At 34.1% G+C, this 20,214-nt stretch overlaps 1 protein-coding gene across 10 annotated transcripts in view; it reads left to right on the top strand.

Annotated features, from left to right (window-relative positions):
- Positions 1-18,759, top strand: part of Yaf2 (YY1 associated factor 2) — a 68,855-nt gene extending 50,096 nt beyond the window's left edge. For 4 of the 10 annotated variants that reach the window (XM_047548940.1, XM_047548941.1, XM_047548944.1 and 1 more), the window contains exons 4-5: positions 13,486-13,638; positions 14,301-18,758. In XM_047548940.1, the coding sequence (XP_047404896.1) occupies positions 13,486-13,638; positions 14,301-14,538 (391 nt within the window). In that variant the 3' untranslated portion in view covers positions 14,539-18,758. Of the gene's footprint in view, positions 1-13,485; positions 13,639-14,300 lie in introns of those variants that run through there. The other 6 variants (XR_007108271.1, XR_007108272.1, XM_047548945.1 and 3 more) reach the window with 5 other exon arrangements.
- Positions 18,760-20,214: the final 1,455 nt, after the last annotated feature.

Below are 20,214 nucleotides of genomic sequence, written 5' to 3'. Positions count from 1 at the left end.
GTGATTTAAAAGCAAGGTGGAATAAACCTTTTTTTCAAGAATGGATCTCTGAAAGGTGGCACTTGATCAAATTAGTATTCATGTGATTAACAGCTGTATTTATACATCATATTTAACTGATATTTATTATGATCATCAATATCAAGAGAGGTTTCTTGACCATCTAATTCACATAAGATGTACTGTATTAGGTGCTGGGGATACAAAGATAGGTAATAATAATATATTACCATATAGGAATTAGACCCCAGATGGTGGGGAAACAGAAAACAGACATAGAAGGACAAATACAAAGTACAGGAGAGCTGGGTGCAGTGGTACATGCCTGTAATCCCAATGACTCAGGAGGCTGAGGCAGGAGGATCACGAGTTCAGAGCCACCCTCAGCAAAAGCAAGATGCTAACCAACTCAGGGCAACCCTGTCTCTAAATAAAATGCAAAATAGGGCTGGGGATATGGCTCAGTGGTTGAGTGCCACCTGAGTTCAATCCCTGGTACCAAAAAAAAAAAAAAAAAAAAAACACAGGAGTATACAAGACTTAAGATTCTGCAGAGATACTACAGAGGTCCCATGAATGCACATTTCTTTTCTAAATATTTTAACATTAAAAAAAGAAATAGGGGCTGGGGAGATAGCTCAGCTGGTAGAGTGCTTGCCTCGAAAGCACAAGGCCCTGAGTTCAATCCCCAGTACCGCAAAAAAAAAAAAGAAATAGGACTGGGGATGTAGCTCAGTGGTAGAGCGCTTGCCCTAGTGCATGTGTGAGGCACTGGGTTCAATCCTCAGTACCACATTAAATAAATAAATAAACAAATAAAGGTATTGTGTCCATCTACAACTAAAAAATTTAAAACACAAAAACACACTAGCCAGGTGTCATGGCACGTCTGTCATCCCAGCAACTCCAGAGACTGAGACAGGAGGATTACTAGTTAAAGGCCAGCCTCAGCAACTTAGTGAGACCTTATCCCAAAATAAAATTTAAAAAGGGCTGGGGTTGTAGCCCAGTGGTACAGCACCCCCCTGGGTTCAATTCCCACTACAAAACAAACAAAAATAAATCAAAATAGCATGTCATGTAAATGTGTTCTATGCATCAAATTTTAAGATGTATAGAGGGAAGCCTAATAGCAGATTAATGTATTTTATAGGTTAATTTACTTAAGAATTTAAAAAAATTAAGTAGCAAATACTTTATTTGTAATTTTCAAGCATGTTGAAAAAAGATAACCCTGGCAATGTAAGTTTTTGTTTGTGTGGTGCTGGGGATCAAACTAAAGGGGTCTCATGTTTGCTAGGCAAGCACCCTATCACTGATCAAAAATTTCAGCCCATGTGCAAAATAATTTTAATAACTGTCTTCCATCTTTCACATCACCCTCACACGATAGTTTTGCTCTCAAACTAACATTCTTTAAACCGTCTCCAAAACTTCTTTCGACTTTTCTTTAACTTTCTTTTCTTTTGATTCTCCATCACAAAAATCTCAAAATCTGATCTGTCAAAAAAGACCCACCTCAGAAAACCTAGGAAAGGAAGACATTGAGGCCAAGTTAGAATGGTCTCAGAGGGAAAGGGGAGGAAGAAACCCAAGGCATTTTCCCTGATTAACTTGGATTTTGTCCGTTCTGCTATGCTTGTTAACCCTTTGTAGGCTGGTTGGTGCTAACGCTGTCTCTTTAGCTTAAAAATGCAATTTTAAAAACAGCTTATTGAGATATAATTCACATACTGTAAAATTCAATTGAAGTATGCCATTCATTGATTTTTAGTCAATTCTTAAAGTTTTACAACCATCACCACAATCTAATTTTAGAATATTTTATTGGCCCAAAAAGAAACTCCATATCCACCAGCAGTTCCCTTCTATACCCCAACCCACTAGTCCTGGGCTACCACAAATCTACTCACTGTTTCTTGTATTTGCCTATTTTGGACATTTCATATAAACAGAATCTTACAATATCTGGTCTTTTGTGACTGACTTTGTTTAATTAGCATATTTTCAAGACTTATCCATCTTGTAGCATCTTCCAATTCTCTGTTTCTTTTAGTGGCCAAATAATATTCCTTTTTTAAAAATATATGCCATATTTGATTTATCTGTTCATCAGTTAATGAACATTTGGGATACTTGCACTTGTAAGCAGTTATGGATCATGCTGCTATGAACCATTGTGTATAAGTATTTATATGAACATAAGATTTAATTTCTTTTGGATATATGCATGCTTACTTTCTTCCTGTGCAAACTGCAGAATAATATTTCTGCTATCTTTGGGTTTCTGTTTTTCAGCATCTTTGAAATATGTCACTAGTTAAGAGTATCATAACTCTGTGCCAGAAGTTTTTTTAAAAAAATTGGAACCCGTGTGACTCACATAAAACCATGTGGCAACTAATTAATTAAAGCACATTTGAGAAGGGTTTAGTTCATCTACTGGTGGTTCTTGCTGTCATCATGGTTTAGTGGACATAGAGACTGTAATGGATGAATGTAAAATATTCCAAATCATGATAATTCATAATTTTGTATGCCTGTTGTTATTTATTATGACAAAGAATATGAGTGGTTATTAACAACTATATACCAAACTTATAGCAACTTGCAACTTCATAACAAAATTGTCTCTACTTTTCCCCCCAGACTTCTAAATTACTTTATTTGAAATGCTTCCAAAGTGTCAAGGTGAAATAAAAAGATAAAAGATATATTTGTTTTAACTATAGTAGTCTCAACCTTATTCATGGTTTTACTTTCTGTAGTTTAAGTTATCCATGGTCATCAATGGTCTGAAAATATTACTATCTAATAAGATATTTTGGGAAAGAGGGAGAGACTACAGTCACATAAATTTTATTACAGTGTATTATTCTAATTGTTCCATTTTACATTATTCAAATTATCCTATTTTATTGTTCATCTCTCACTGTCCCTAATTTATAAATTAGACTTTATCACAGATATACAGGGTTCAGTACTGTCTACAGTTTTAGGTATCCACTGGGGTCTTGGAACATATTCCCCAAGAATAAGGAAGGACTACTATATTTATATATTATATATTATAGTATATTTACTATATTTATAAGGACTTCCTCAGTACTAGATCAAACACAGAAAGAGCATAATGCATTGGAGGAACAAAAACCAGAGACCATTAATATTGAAAATACAGTTAAAGACTGGTTTGTTAAGGAGCCTAAATGCTTGTTTTAAAACATTTATTTATTTAAAAGAGTCACAGAACTTGCTGATAAATACAGATTCTTGGGTCCTATGCCAGAGAGTCAGATTCCTTCTGACTGGAATGAGGCCTGGGAATCAACATAATGCACATATGTAATGCTGCAAGGACTGTTTCTGTTGTTGAGCAGAATTGATTTGATGCTAGTTTAAAGAGAATGATTAGGTTTCCATCAAATATGAGATTTATGTTTGTTTTTCTGGTACCAGAGATTGAACCCAGGGTCCTGGGCATTCTAGGCAAGTGTTCTACCACTGAGCTACATCCACAGCCCTTTTTTGAAACAATGTTTTATTTTGAGACAGGGTCTTGCTAAGTTGCCTGGGCTGGTCTTGAACTTGTGATCCTCCTGCCTCAGCCTACCAAGTAGCTATGTTTACAGGTGTGTGACACAATACACAGCCAGATATGAGATTTTTCTAACTAGAAATGGACCAGGAATAGTTCACCTAGTCCTGGCTCTTTTGCTTATTGGTTGTAAGAATTATGAGAAATCACTTGATTTTATTTTAAAAATTAAAGACATAAAAACATTTACCTAGTCTAAAATATTAGACTATTACAGATAAAACTAAGTAATTGCTGACTTTTTTTATTGCCTGTCTCAAAATAAAAAGGACTGGGGTGTAGTTCAGTGTTCAAAGCCCTGAACTCATTTCCTAGTACTGCAAAAAAGAAAACAAAAAAAGAACCAAAAATGGTTATTCTGATATGGTGGCATTTGAAGAATTATTTTGCAGAATGTGTATTGTTTCTAGCATATAGATGCACAAATGATTTTTTTGTTGTTAAATTGGGCCCAGTTTTAGCTCTTGAGTCCATTTTGGGAATTTCTGCTTATAAGGTTTGGTGTTTTATTTTTTATTCTTTCCTTGAGGTCTTCAAAGGATGAGAAAGAACATTTACTTATTTTTTATAATTAGTGTATAGATCTTTTGGAACTTTCAGTGGCTAAAATGTATAATAAGTGGGATTTTAGTAATTTTAATTTTTTCTATATCTTGGATTAGTTTGCTATTTCATCATCCTAGAAATTATTTTTCAGCTTTACTTGCCAGTTACTCCCAACTATATTTTTAAAAAAAGATGAAAATGATATAAAAACAAAAAAATAGTAGCATAAAAGGTTGAGGCAATTGTGAAATAGCTCACTGCTTTTGTATCGTCTTTTAAGAAACTATCAAAGAAGTCTAGAGAGACGTTTTGGTACTCTTTGTTTCCATTGCCCTTTAATTTCCATGAATACATTTGAGAATTCAGATTTTTTATTAACTGTCCATAATGACAAAGAGAAGAAAATTGACAAAATAAGCTGTTTCACAGATATTAAATAAATCAGGAGATTAATGCAAAGAAATTGAAGTTAGCAGCCAAGATTGTAATGTCGAAATTAACCATATAAGGAAAATTTCAGATTATAAATCTTTGATTGACAATGTCCTAGGTCAGCTTTTCTCAAACTCAAGAATTGATAAGTGAACAAATTATTCTGAGGAAAAAATATGGTTTCTTCATATAAATAGTAATTCAAAAGAAAGTTTTGTTTTGGGGAGTGCTGGAGTGTTTAAAACCCAAGGCCTCATGCATACTAGGGAAATACTTTTATCAGTAAACTATGTCTCAGGCCCTGTTTTTTTTTGGTTTTTGTTTGTTTGTTTTTTAAGGAGATATGTGTATACTTTTATTTGCCCAGCCAGCTACTCTAGGGGTATGAAGGGAAAGGAGTGGGTAGCTCCAATGCAGGTAACAGGCCACGAATAGAAAGGATTTTATCATGTAAAATTTTGCAGTAAAAACTTGGACCATCTTGTTTTTCTTTAAGGACTGATATTTTTTCATCTTATATATTTGGCACAAAAGTTTACTTGGTACAGTTCATAAGTGTGACAGTAGATATTACACCTCATCTAAAAATGAAAGTGTTGATTTTGGAGCAAAGAAAATGGCTGTCCTCTTTTCAAAATTATGAGCAATCAAGGTTTTCCAAAGTAGAAGTTTGCTGATGCAAGTGCAAGAAGAGGAAGTGGAAGTAAAGATAAGTTAAAATCTATTTCAAATGTATTTGAAATCAGAAAGACCAAGCGTGGTGGTGCACACCTTTAATCCCAGCTGCTCAGGAAGCTGAGGTGAGAGGGTTACAGGTTCGAAGCTGGCCTTAGCAACTTGGTGAAGCTGTAAGCAACCTGGTGAGATTCTGTCTCAAAATAAAAAATAAAATTAAAAAAATAAAATGACTCAGTAGTTAAGTGCACTTGGGTTCATTTCCTGGTACCAAAAACAGAATCATTGTTTGACCCAGTGGTGGCGCACACCTGTAAGCTGAGGCAGGAGGATCATGAGTTCACAGCCAGTCTCAGCAATTTAGTGAGATCTTGTCTCTAAATAAAACAATAAAACAAACATAAAGAGCTTAGGATATGGCTCAGTGATTAAGCACCCTTGGGTTCAATTCCTGGTACCAAAAAATACCAAATTAATAAATAAAAATAAAAACCCCAACCAACCAACAACCAACCAGATATCAGGAGTCAGTATTTACAAGATAGATATGTTCCTGGAATAGATTTGACAGCTGATGAGAAGTTAGTAAACATTTGAAAAAATACAAAAACAAATAAACAAAAGCTTTAGGGCCGCGGAGATAGCTCAGTGGAAGAACCTGTGGGTGGCGTGCATGAGGCCCTGGATTTAATTCCTAACATTATTTTAAAAAGAAAGAAAAACTTTGGCTACTTCAGGTCTAAGTAGTTCACCTTCTACACCCATCAATTCAAGGGGGGACAAAAAATTTCATCTATACTGAATATGTATAGATTTTTTATTTTCTTGTCCTTATTCTTTGAACATTACAGTACATTACTATTTACATAATATTTACGTTTTATTAGGTATACTATAAGTAATCTAGAGATGTTTTAAAGTATATGAGAGGCCAGGGGTAGTGGTGCACACCTATAATCCCAGGCTGGCAGAAGGATCTCAAGTTGGAGGCCCGCCTGGGCAATTGTGAGACCCTGTCGAAAAATTAAAAGGATTGGGAATGTAGCTTGGTGCTAAAGTACCCCAGGGTTCAATCCGTGGTATAAATAAATAAAGGATGTAGGAGGATGTAGTTTGGGCATAGTGGCATATACCTATATGCCTGCTAAGAGGCTGAGGCAGGAAATTGTAAGTTGGATGCTTTGGCAATTTAGGGGGACCCTGTCTTGAAATAAAATAAAAAGGGGAATTGGCAGCTCAGTGCTTTCATGAGACTATGGGTTCAATCCACAGAATTGTCCCCTTTCCCCCCCAAAAAAGTATATGAGAGGATATACGTACATTATATGCAAATAGCATGCCATTTTATATAAGGTAACTTGGATATTTGGGGAGGTTGTGTGCGTACTGGGGATTGAACTCGGGGTCACTTGACCACTGAGCTAAACCCCAGCCCTATTTTATATTTTATTTAGAGAGAGGGTCTCACTGAGTTCCTTAGCACCTTGCTTTTGCTGAGGCTGGCTTTGAATTCACAATCCTCCTACCTCAGACTCCCAAGCCACTGGGATTTCAGGCCTGCGTCATTGTGCCCAGGGAGACTTGGATTTTGATAGCCATGAAAAGTGATAAGATCCTAGCACCTGTCCCTTGCAGATACTAAAGTATAGTGGTATACCTTCCAAACCAAATTATTATGATATTAAAATTTGAATTTGCTGTATTTTAAAGTCTTTAAATTAAATTAAAATTTAAAAAGTTGATTTATTGTTCCCTTATTCTATAAATTTCATAACATGATAAAATATTAAAAAGATTTCCAAGTTCCATAATGTGGTTAAAGGGCAGAAATTATTTTATGGCTGTGTTTTCTAAGTCCTCTTGTCTTCTAATCACAGCACAGTTTTTTTTTTTTTTTTAATGGTTTTCACAAAACTTACTTTTATATAGTTAGTTTTTATTTTTCTATTTGTATGTTTGTAATAAGTAAATTCCATATGCTGAGTAAGGGAGGGCAGGGATTTTGTTTGTCTTGTCTTAGCACCTTACCTGTGCATGGTACTGTGAGTGTGCAATACTTCTGTCAAACACTGGCTTCTTATAAAATCTTACCTTGATTACAAAGAATTAAAGTCATCATACTACAGTGATACATGCGTATACATATTTATAGCAGCACAATTCACAATAGCTAAACCATGGAGACAGTCTAGGTGTCCATCAACAGATGAATAAATAAAATGTGGTGTACAGGCGCGCACACACACACACACACGCACACACACACAATAGAGTTTATTCAGCCATAAAGAAAAATGAAATTATGCCATTTGCAGGAAAATGAATGAAAGTAGAGACCATTATTTTAAATGAAATAAGTCATACTCAGAAAGTCAAGGATCCTATATTTCTCCTATGCAGAAGCTAAAGAGGAAAAAGGAGAAGAAAGGAGGTGGCGGGGGGAATCTTATGAAAATCAAAGAGAGATAAGTGGAGGAAAGAGTCCAAGGGGTGAGAAGTGTGTATGGAGGTACGCGGAGTGTTGGGGAATGATATTGGCCAAATTATATTATCATATTGTATGCATATATGAATGTGTAACAACAAATCCCATTATTAAGTACAACTATAATGTACCAATTAAAAAATGTGGAAGGAAAAAAATTTTCCTTCCTTGGTTAGACTTTGGGACTTTTGGGACTTTTGTTAGCAGTGTATCACCAGATTCACAGCAGGTTTGGATTAGGTTCAGCTTTCTTTACTTGTTGAGATTAGCATAGTACTTCAATTTGCCGTATATATTAGTGTCATTAAACAGATTACTTCTTTCTGGCCTATGAGTAGTATTGCCGTTTTAAAAAAATACCTTTTTTTTTTTAATGTGGTACTGAGGATCAAACCCAGTGCCTCACTTGTGCAAAGCAAGCGCTTCTACCACTGAGCTACAACCCCAGCCCTAGTTTTGCCTTTTTTAAAAAAAGAATCAGTTATGGTTTTTATAGTCTTTACATCGGTTTATCTATCTTAGCTTTGTTGGCTAAATTATTATTTATTATGAATTTGAACAAATTTAAAGCATTTTTCCTTTTTGTATACGTGGTGGTACTGGAGATGAAACCTAGAGTCTCAATATGCTTGGTAAGCAGTTCACCACTGAGCTATATCCATGGCCCCTTTTTAAATTTTATTTTGAGACAGGGTCTCTCCAAGTTGCCCGGGCTCATCTCTAACTTAGTCTTCCTGCATTTAGCCTCCTGAGTGGCAGTGATTATAGAAGTGCTTTTCATATAATATTTAGCACATATAGTTTTTGTTGGTGGTGGTGAAGGGCAGAAATAGGATTAGAAATTGTATGTATCAAGTCAGCATGTATTAGTCTCCTACCCTTCTACCTTACAAGGAGAGTTAGACAGCTCCAAAAATAATTTGTCCTTATGAAGTAGAAATTAACTGATTGTTGAAATGTTCTTTTTGTTCCATTAAGTCAACAGACCTGACAACTTAATGCAGTCTTTTTGGGATGTTTATGAGTGATACATAGGGATCCCCAAATTTGTAAATGTCATATTTCACAAGTTACAGCCTAATACCCTCACATAACTTCGTACATGATGATGGCACATAGCTGAGCTATGACTGAACAGCACTTACTATGCAGATGACCTTTTTATTGTGCATTAACTCCTTATCACAACTCCTTATCACTGAACATTGTGTTACCTTGTGACTTTGTAAAAAGATCATAAACTATATTCCTACTGTCCTCGGTGAAAGATTTTTAAGTCACTCAGCCCTAAGAGAGCAGTAGAAATTTCAATACTTAAATTTCAATACTTAAGCTGTACACACATGCAAACACAATTTTTGCTTTTTTTCTCCCCAAATTGAGCCAGGCTTAGAATTGAGTTGTAAAATTTTAATCTTTAAGTGTATCCTCATTATTAAAAAAAGAATAAAATAATGGAATTGAATACACATTTAGGAAAGTCCAAGATAAAAAAGAACAAAAAAGAACATTATTCAGGAACAGAGAAAAAAAAAAGTTTCTAAGGCCAAAAAGGACCACTATAGAAATATTTTTAAAATTTTTTTTTAGTTGTTGATGAACCTTTATTTTAATTTTTTTAATGGGGTGCAGAAAATCAAACCCAGTGCCCTCATACATGCTAGGCAAGTGCTCTACCACTGAGCTACAATCCTAGCCCTAGAAAATTTGATTAAAAATTAATAAAATCAACAACAAATAACAGTAGTATAGAGATTACATGATTACTTTTCAGACTACTATTCTCATACTTCCACTTGCCCAAGACCAGCTTTTCTTATATGTCACAAAATTTCCAAGTCCAGCATATCTAACAAGTTGATCAGTCTCAGAGGAAATCCATTCTTGGCTCACTGAACAGCTCTCTGAGATTCCCTCATTTCTTTCACTTTTACGCTTATTAATGGAAAAGGGTGTCTTTAGCCTTCTGTATGCAGGTACATAGTAGAAATTATTCTTCTGAACTGTCATGAGATTCACTGCTTCCATTCTAAACTGACTACACCATAGTGTAGATCCTTATCACTATTATGTAATTTCTAGTTTGATGTGATAGTCTTCTGACTTGTCTCCTTATTCTAGTCTCTCTCCTGACAAATTCTACAATGTGTTCTTTCCATCTTGGTTTTTGCCTTCTAGGAGAATGTACTTTTTTTTCTTTTTTTTAATTGTAGATAGACACAATACCTTTATTTTATTTATTTATTTTTATGTGGTGCTGAGGCTCAAACCCAGTGCCTCACATGTGCTAGGCAGGCCTTCTACCACTGACCTACAACTCCAGCCCTGGAATGTACATTTAATGAGTACTCTATTTATAAGTCACACCAAGAGTATAATACTTTAAAAGATTTTTAAATTGACAACTCCCTTAAATTATGTAGCTCAACCTTATCATTTTATGAAACAAATCATGCTTTACAAATATACTTTTAATTTCAGATTGATAGGACATTTTGAAAAAGGAAAAATGACTCTAGGGAGATTCTGAAGAGATAAATGTTTGATTTCTAGGACTTCCAAACTTTCTACTCTAGTTTCAGAAGAATATAAATTTAATTTTTGTTGTTTTATTTAAATTCGTTGTGCATTAAATTCCCCCCCCCTTTAAATCATTATCAAGAATTTATTCTGTGAGTTGTGAGATAAAAGTATCTGGAAGAATAAAGTTAAGCTGACGCAGCATTGTGCTTTAAATTTTGAGATAGAAGGAATGACAGTACAAAGTGCAATAGATGAAGTTGACATTCATAATATTATGAAAACTCAAAAATCCATAATACCTTGTGAGACAAAATGGTATCTTCTGAGTTGCATTTTATATCTTAGAGTAACTCTCAATTTTAAGTGATTCTCTGTTCACTAGGCCCTAGCCCAAACAACTGTTTTCTCAACCTTGCCACACCTTTAAGCTTACTTTCTTTCTATATTCCAATATAATTAAAAAAGAAATTAAATTCTTATTGCCCTTTTTCTTTTGTAGAGTGGTTAATCCTGACCAATAAGTGAACTTTGAGGCAATACCCTTTTTCTGAATGAGATAGCTCTGAGGTGACAGATATGCTAGTACCCTGATCTGATCGTTATCATCCATTCATTCTTTAACAAATAAGGGTTGGGTATCTAGTATTTTTTTCAATATAGGTAGTAATTACACCTTGTTGCATAAAGCAGATACTTCCCATTCCTGTGGTGCTTATAGCCCAGAAGAAGGAAGTTAACATTGCAAATCTCTCCCTTAAACCCTTTTTGTGCCTTAATTTACTATGTAGCCCCTGTCAACATTTAATAATAATTTCTTTTTGTTTTGTATTTGATCCCATGGTCTTAGTCTTTACTATAACAAAATAACAAACTGGGTAGATGATGAAAACAAATTTATTTTTCAGTTTTGGAAGCTGGAAAGAGCAAAGTCAAAGTGTTGGCAGATTCAGTGTCTAATAAAGACACGTTCTGTTTCATAGATGGTGCCTTCTTGCTGTTTTCATGTGGTGCAAGGAACAAAGCAGCTCTCTTGGACCTCTTTTACAAGGGTGGTAATCCCATGCATGAGGGCTCTGGCCTCATGACCTAATTACCTCCCCACTTCATGATTATATCACATTGGAGATTAGGTTTCAATATAAGAATTTCAATATTAGGGTAGGGGACACAAAAATTCAGACCATAGTACTCACCCACATAATGTTAGCTATATGAGAACAAGGATTTGGGGATGTTTTGCTTAAGGAATATTTGTTGGTTGAGAAGTATGGAAGGCATATCTAAGCAGTTAACATGTGCTTCTTTCAGCCTGTCTTAACTCCATTGCTGCTTCCTCATTTTAGGCATTATTTAACATTTTTATTTTGTATTTTTGCCTGGAAGCTTCCTGAAAGTTTCCCGATAGTATCTTTTCACTTCGAATTGATAACACTTTCTAAAATTAAAGTCTAAAACTTCTTATCATTTAAAGGTAAATCAGGCTCCTTAGCTTTTCATTATTGGTTATTTTCCTATTTATTCAGTCCCCCCCTTTTTTTTATCCCCCTTCATTTTTCTGTTGCTCCCTGTTCTCAGACTATGCGTCAGTAGTACCAGTATTCACCAAATATATAGCACAGATTCTTCAAACTTCTTTTCAGTCTGGTGGCTGGACCAGAGACATAAACTTATATTAGAAATTAGTTAAAAATACAAATCCTTGGGCTCCACCCCAAGACTTACTGAATCAGAAGCTCCGCTTGTAGGGCTCTGCAAGTTGAAGAAGCCTTCTAGGAAATTTTGGCATACCTGAGTTACTACTTCAATCCTTTTCTTTTTTAAGCTCATTTCCTTACAAGTCAGCAGTTACTTAACCATATTTTCAGTAACACTTTTATTTAGAGCTTTAGATCTCTAGATCTAGATCTCTGACACTGATTTCAGTCAGTTCTATTTTTTAAATTATGTATTGGACATTTGTCCTCGATGTCCTTCTAATACTTCACATTATATAGCTTTAAACAAAATTCATGATCCGTCTCCTGAAATCTGTTTAACATCCTGTTTCCTATTTCCTTGTTTTTTTTTTTTTTTTTTTTTGCGGTGCTGGGGATCGAACCCAGGGCCTTGTGCATGCAAGGCAAGCACTCTAACAACTGAGCTATCTCCCCAGCCCTTCCTTGTATTTTTGAATGTTAGATTTTGCAGTATTTTCTATTGTGCTTTGTCTTGCTGTAGAGGAACAAAAGAACAACAAAAAATTTAAGAAAAAAAACTGTACTACTTGCAATAGGATAAGGATTTTTCAGTCAGTGAAGTTACCGTTGTTCATAGACCATGCGTTAGAATTTATTTTTATTTTGTTGTCCATACTTCTTCCCTCCCTGCTCTTTCCCACTCCTTACCTTTCTTTCTCTCTTAAGGATTTAGAGACTATTTAGTTTGAATCTTGACCTCAGTGGCTGAAGTTCTATTGCCTTAATCCTGGGCCAATAGGGTGATAGTTTATCTAGCACCAAAGGGTGAATCCATGAGACATTTAAGATACCTCTGTGTAAGTCCTGCAGTAGTTTCTTAGTATTCTTTTTAAATGAGTAAGTGGTTAAATTTCAAAAGACTGAGCATATCTCTACGGTCAAAAGTGCATGAGATTGTGACTAGTAATAGGCGTGCCAAGGATTTGAGTAATAAGGAATGAGAAATTTTGAACTAAAAAATATTAAGTGAACAAATTCAAGGTTTTAAAGGGAAGAATAAATAGCCATTGTCTCGGATAGATATTTTCTTCTCTGAGGAAGAAAGATAAATTAAAATATTATTTCAGGTATTGAGGGTGTGATACAGTGGCAGGCACATGCAAGGCCCTGGGCACAATCCCGGCACCAATAAAATAGTTTCAGTGTAAACCTTAAAGTTTAATTTTTTAAAATTCATGTTTATTTATATGTATGCCTCCCTGTGAACATTTTCCATGATGTACATTTTAAAAGCTGTCTCATGTTGCTTTATGTACGGTTATATTTTGATATTTTGACCATATATCTTGGACTATGAATTTTAAATGTTATTGTAGGTTGTTTCTGTTTTTGTTGTTATAGTTTGTTTCTATTTTTGTTGAATAGGACAGTAATTTTATTTTACAGATGAGGATTTTTATCTAGAAATTTTCATAACATGAGGTAATCTTTCATAAAAAATATATTCTTAAGTTATAATGCCAAAACCTTTCTTTTTAACATGCACACAGGAAACCTCGACCTGTCTCCCAGTTGGTTGCACAGCAGGTTACTCAGCAGTTTGTGCCCCCTACACAGTCAAAGAAAGAGAAAAAAGATAAAGTAGAAAAAGAAAAAAGTGAAAAGGAAACAACTAGCAAAAAGAACAGTCATAAGAAAACCAGGTAAATTTGAAAAGTGTTTTATGGCATTTTTGAAGTGATAAAATTAACTATATTTAATATTCTTTTTTAACATTGATATATACACAAAGCAAAATCAAGCACAGAGGTCACAAATATAAGCTTAAATATGAGGATGTTTCTCATTTTACAAGACTTTTAATAGACATTTCTGTCCTTTTTTTTTTTTTTTTTTTTTTTCCCTTCATAAAAAGATCTGTTTGAAAGCCAGGAGAGTGATAATTCATTTCCATGGGCTTTGACCAATCAAAATGGTTATGGGTCTAGTCTTTAGTGGAGTAACAGCCCTGCTTGTCGCTCAGCCTTGACTTTTATCAATTTCCTCTCTGGTGCAGCTATTTTCCTGTGGTTTTAAAACATCTGTCTTAATAAAATTAATAAGTTGCCTTCAAATTATACTATAAATTTAAGGCATAATTAAGAGACCACTAAATCCAGGCTGTTAGTTTTTTGTCACATTGAAGATTCACGAATGATTGGTTTGATTAATGTTAATTATTTGAAGCATTTAATGATATTTTGAGTTGCTTTAAATATAGAGTATTCATTTGGTTACTTTTACCTAATTTACTATTTAGTGTATGCTCAGAAATGATTGGTAAAGGGAAAAGCTAGTTCAAAAATTCATCATTTTTTATGTTTAGGCCAAGATTGAAAAATGTGGATCGGAGTAGTGCTCAGCATTTGGAAGTTACCGTTGGAGATCTAACAGTCATTATTACAGACTTTAAGGAGAAAACAAAGTCACCACCTGCATCTAGTGCTGCTTCTGCAGATCAACATAGTCAGAGTGGCTCTAGCTCTGATAACACAGAGAGGGGAATGTCCAGGTCGTCTTCACCCAGAGGAGAAGCCTCGTCATTGAATGGAGAATCTCATTAAAGTTTATTTTCTCCAATTTCTTAGTCACTTCTGTCCTACCATGCAAATACACAGATTATGCCAAGAAATGCCACATTTTCATGACAAACACATTTGTGCAAAATCCCTAATTTGAGTTTTACATAAAATTTTGTCAGAATTTGTTAGATTTTATTGTAATCTATGCCTACCAGACATTTCTGGATTTAACATTTTGGTCTCTGCAGTTATGTGCCATGAAAATGTGGTTGAATTATTCATTATGCAGTGTTATTGGTAAGTCTATTTTCACTTTTAGTTTAGTGAATTCTAACACATGATTCTTGAATTCTCTACTATTGGCATGTAACAAGTTTAAATTTTTTATAACATAGTGCAAGCTGCCTAAATATGTAATATTTGAGAATTGTGAAACAAATAGTTATATGTATACAAGTCAAATATCAACTTAATCAACTATATTGCTGCAACAGGATTTTCTTAATGGTTATCCACTTAATACACCTGCTGGTACTTGGTGTGGTTAAATAGGAAAGTTGTTATTAAATAAAGAATTTGTTATGAACTTTGCCAATGTTTTTGACACCTTTTACTAAATTATTGTTTCTGAATTATGTTTCTGGTTTTATCCATTTTTGAGATGTTTTTGTTTGCCTATTTTTCAAAACATTCACATATTGTAATGTTTACTAGCAGACTAGTAAACAATAAAACATTGATTATTTAGCTTTATAATTCAGGTTTGGTGATATTGTCATTGAACACTGGTATTTTCTGTATTATATAAAACATTAAAATTCAAATAATTATAAGCATTGGGCAAAAACTGAAGAGAAAAGAAACTTGCCATATTTTAAAAGTTGCAATTTTGGAAAAGCTTTAACTTAATGATAGTTTTATCACTGTTTCCTTGTCCCAAACTTATTCAGGGTCATAGATATATGAATCTAATTAATACAGAAATTGGAACTGTTGCACAAAACTGGGAAATAACTAATCTTATATCAGTTTAATTGGCTTCTTATTAAATATAGCAGTTCTTATAAAAATCATAGTACCCTATTTTCAGACACACCTGCCAATTTATGCATTTATCAATATCCTGAAATTTAAAAAATATTTACAGCCCCACTCATTATTATGTACAATTACCAATAAAATATTTTTATGACTACAGATTTTGCATTTTGTTTACAACTAATAAAGTGTTTTATGTTGTATTTTAAAATCCAACTTAGAAACCACATATGCTCAAATTCTCCTAGGGTCTCCTGCTTTCTCTAACCATTTGCGTAATATACATCCACTTATAGGAGACTTTTGAAATGTAAATCAGCTTAAAAACATAACTTGGGTACAAAATATCACATTAAAGACATAATAACATTTGAAGGAAAAAAAAAATGTAAGCCCTGACAGTTGTGATATTTGGTGGTTTCTCGTGGTAATGTAATTTTCTGTTTGATTGCAGTACTTTTTCCAGGCACAATGGTACTGTCTTTTGTAAGATGCTAGTTGTGAAATACAGTTAATTGCATACAGTAAAAGTCTGTGATTAAAACATTCATATACCTCATTCTTCAGTGTTGTTAAATGAAACAATTTGTGTTTTTATTATAAGGTACTTTCAACCGAATATCAACTAAGTGGTTATGTTCTTTTAAAACATGATTTTTTGTCTTAACCTGTTTTTCACGGTTCAGATGTTTTATGTATTCATTTTTGGGGATAGTAAAAATTAAAACAATTGTAGGGAAATCATTCTAGTTCTTAAGTCAAAATTATGCTTTTAAAGCACTGCATCTTATCAAATACTTTCAGGATATATTTCAAATAAACCGCAAGAGAGAAAATTTTGACAGAAGATGGGATTTTACCTGAGTAGGACATAAATGGGAATACAATATGGCATGGAGATTAAGAGTGCTAACTGATGTTTGGTGTTTGAATTCCTGTTGTAGAACTTGTTAGTTTTAGCAAGTAAATTACTCAAGCTCATCTCCCATCTATAAAACAGGAATAAATAATCATATTTAACTCAGGTTTTTTGGGAGGATCAAATGTCAGTCCATGTATGAGTCTTAACAATTACCTGAAACATTTTGGTTGCTTAGCAAATGTGAGCCTTACTATTATTTTAGGTAAAATCACATTACAAAAACACAAAAAGGTATTTTGTAACAAAAATTCTTCCTGTGCCCTCTTGGATGATCTAACGGAATAGCGTTCTATTGGTGACACTAAATTTTCGATGTAACCTCAGATGCTTGTTCCCAGAAAGATCATCTTTTCATAATTAAAGAACCTGATAGTATACACTATGAAACTGCAGAAAACTAAGATGCCTAGTTTGAACTTTTATTTTCCTTTCATTTCCTTTCATCTTTACCTGCCTTCATTTCACTCTATCTCTGCTATACTTCCACACTAGGTAAACGTGCAAATTCCTTAAACACTTGTACCTAACATTATGCAAAAATATTGAGAGCCTGGGTTTAGGGTATATTTTTAGCTCTGTTTAATGAATTTACAATGTGGTTTTAGCAGTGGGTTCTTTTAACCAAATTCTATATGAAAAAAATTTAGAGCTGGAGTGGGAATATAGCTCAGTAACAGCACACTTATCTGTAAATCACAAGACACTACGTTTGAACCCAGCGCAACAAAACAAACAACAAAAAGCAGTAACAAGAAAGATTTTGGATGTTTTCAGTTTATTACCTTGCTTTCATGTAGGTAAGAGTGAAGGTGTACTTTGAAGAAGACTACATATTCCTAAAACATTTTATACTACATAATAGAAATAGTGGACTTAATAACTTAAAGGTTTTATTTTTTATTAAATGCTTTCCTAAAATTATAGTGATAACAGACAAGGTGAAAACTTTAAAAAGAGGGACAAACCTCAGTATAAGTCAATAGCATATGTTAACTTTCTTTTAGCTATAAAGCCTTGTTGCCTAAAAGAATGTAGTTTTGGCATATGCATTAATGGTAAATGGTCTAGAAGTGTTAAGTTTCCACTGGGGCCCTTATTTTACTTTCTTGGTCTGCAACTTATCTATTTTCTATTATCTCATGTAGGAACTGGGCCATTTTGTAAGCCATTCAAAGACATTTCTGTATTGTACTTTGAAAATTAAGTGAAAACAGAAGAATGTGTAAGGAAAGGATAACAGAAAAATAATGGCTTGATTTCTTAGCACTCACCACCTCCACTTCATTCCCAGTCACCTTCAGTTGACTGGAACAACAAATGCAGAAAAAACAGAAGTGCAGAAAAGTCATCAGTGACAAAAATAGTTGAGCAGAATCAAAAGGCAATGAAGGTTATAGAACATAGGATGTGACTGACCATTTTTGAAAGGTGAAGAAAAAAGTCCCAATAAGATCAAGGGCAGGGAAGGATAGGAATGGAAGGCAGTGAAGGAATAGAAAGGGGAAAAGCAGAAACAGTGACAGCGAGCTCAGGGATGCAATCTGGGTAACAGGAGAATCACTGGGAAGGGAGAGAGAATAAATGGGAACTTACAGCACGTCAATATTTGAGGACATTTTAAAGACGTGTCATCTTCATGCCATTAAAGTTTTAAGTTGTGTTTAGTAAACATTTACAGCAATGTGTGGGATACTTTAGAATGATTTTCATCATAACCAGTTCTCTTTTAAGACACTGTCAGGGAGAAAAGTTTTCACTGAATTACATGGTTTACTTTCCTGAATGCACATCCCCACTAGCCCAGATCATTTAGTTAGGCTTTGTGTTTAGTCAGTGCAGATATTTCTGTCTTTATGGAATGGGCCAGTTCTGGAGAATATAAAATACCATGAAAGTACCACATGCTTTAATGGAAAAAATCAGAGGGCTGAATCCAGTGCTCTGGGATGTTTCACGTTCTGAATATTTTTTCCCCCTTTAGTGGGAGTTGTAGAGTATAACTTACTATAGTAATTTCCTGATCTAGGTTTTCTTTACATCAGTGTTATTTAATTCAGTGAACATTTATGGAGTATATTTTGGGTGTTAGGCACTGTCATATAGCGGTTAGTTACAAAAAGGACAGATGAACTCAGAAATCTAATTATAGTTCTACCACTGCAACAATAAAAATGTGTAAGATACAAAAATAGAGGAGCTTGCCACCTCTTTGTTTCTAGAAAATTTACCTAGGCCTAAGTATCCACTGCAAGTCCACACTGAAAATATTAGGACTTCTTTGGTGTTTGCAGCTGATAAGTACTGGATATAGCCAGTAGTTTTAGTAAGTTACTATTTTATTACTCCAGCTGGGATTTCCAAAAGCTTAAGATTATAAGTTATGTAATATGAGATAACTCATCATTTTTCTTTTTTTTTTTTAATTAAGAGACAGTTAAATTCCCTTTTGTAAAGATGTTGAAGAAACATTATTACACTGCTTTGTCCAAAGGAGGAATTTTATTCATACCTATTTCAGGAAAAACCTTACCTCACGTGAGAATGCAATTTACCCTTTCCTTCCAGACAATGTAGGTTACTAATTAATTGTCTTCATTTTTTTCTGTAGTTGTGAGAAATTTCAGATTAAAATTGGACAATTTGAATAATTTATGTAGGACCCAGGACCTACCTCTCTTATTCTTGATCTTCTATTTTTCCAGATTCTGACTCTTGTTTTTCTTCTGTTTTGATAAACTGCTTAAACTCTATTGTGTAAATAAGGCTGAGTAGTAGTAGTTTTTAAAAACTGTTTTATTTCAGGGTATAAGGATAAGTTCCAAGGGAATCTTACAATCCAGTGAAACAGATGCCTCCCAAACTGGAATTCCTGAGGAGTAGGAAAAATACTAATCTCCCCCCCCTCCACTTTGGTACTGGGGATTCAATCCCAGGGACACTCTACCACTGAGCTACTTGTTAAACGCTTTTTCAAAAAAATTATTTTTGAGAGGGTCTTGATAAATTGCTTGGGACCTCATAAAGTTGCTGAGGTTGGCTTTGAATTTTCAATCCTTCCTCACCCTCCCCAGTCACTGGGATTACAGACTTGCACCTAGCAGCACATACTAATCTTATAGGTCCAGAAATTACATCTAGGTTTAGATTTGCTGACTTGCCTGGAACGGTAGTATGGATGAAAAGCTACCATTTCATCTTCAGTTTTCTGTGAACTCTTTTTTTTAAGAATTCAGAAACTCCTTTTTTGTCTTATTCTTAGTAATTTATTGTTGCTTTATTAAAGTTGTTCATGTGGGTTTTCATTATCCTCTTTTAATTCATAGTAATTAATAGTAACAGTGAAATTGTCCAGTTTTACTTTTGGAGTCAGTAAGAATGTGAAGAATTGGAAGACTAAAACTAGCTTGGGAGAAGACAACTAAAGGACAAAATAAAATGGTGGTGAAAATACCTTTAAAAAAGGAAGTAGTCTGAGTTCCCAAAAGAACAATTCTTTAGCCTCAGACTTGCAAGGTAAATTTTTGGTCTTTAATAGAACATAAAAAAGTCCTTAAGTTTTTAGCACAGGTAAGTTTAAGGGAACACTTTCACTTAATTAGAAGCAATCATTTTTTACTTTATTAAAAGAAATGTATAAATAAGTCAAATATTAACAGGAATGTCTAGTGATGTAATTTCTGCATAGAAAAGGATATGAGGTGACAAGTACTCTGAATTCAGTTTTGAGGTAAGCACTGGCGTTTTGGAAGGGTGAATCA

This window comes from Sciurus carolinensis, chromosome 4 (genome assembly GCF_902686445.1).
Source record: "Sciurus carolinensis chromosome 4, mSciCar1.2, whole genome shotgun sequence".
NCBI classification, from domain to species: Eukaryota; Metazoa; Chordata; class Mammalia; order Rodentia; family Sciuridae; genus Sciurus; species Sciurus carolinensis.
This window is presented reverse-complemented; position numbering and strand designations above follow the sequence as displayed.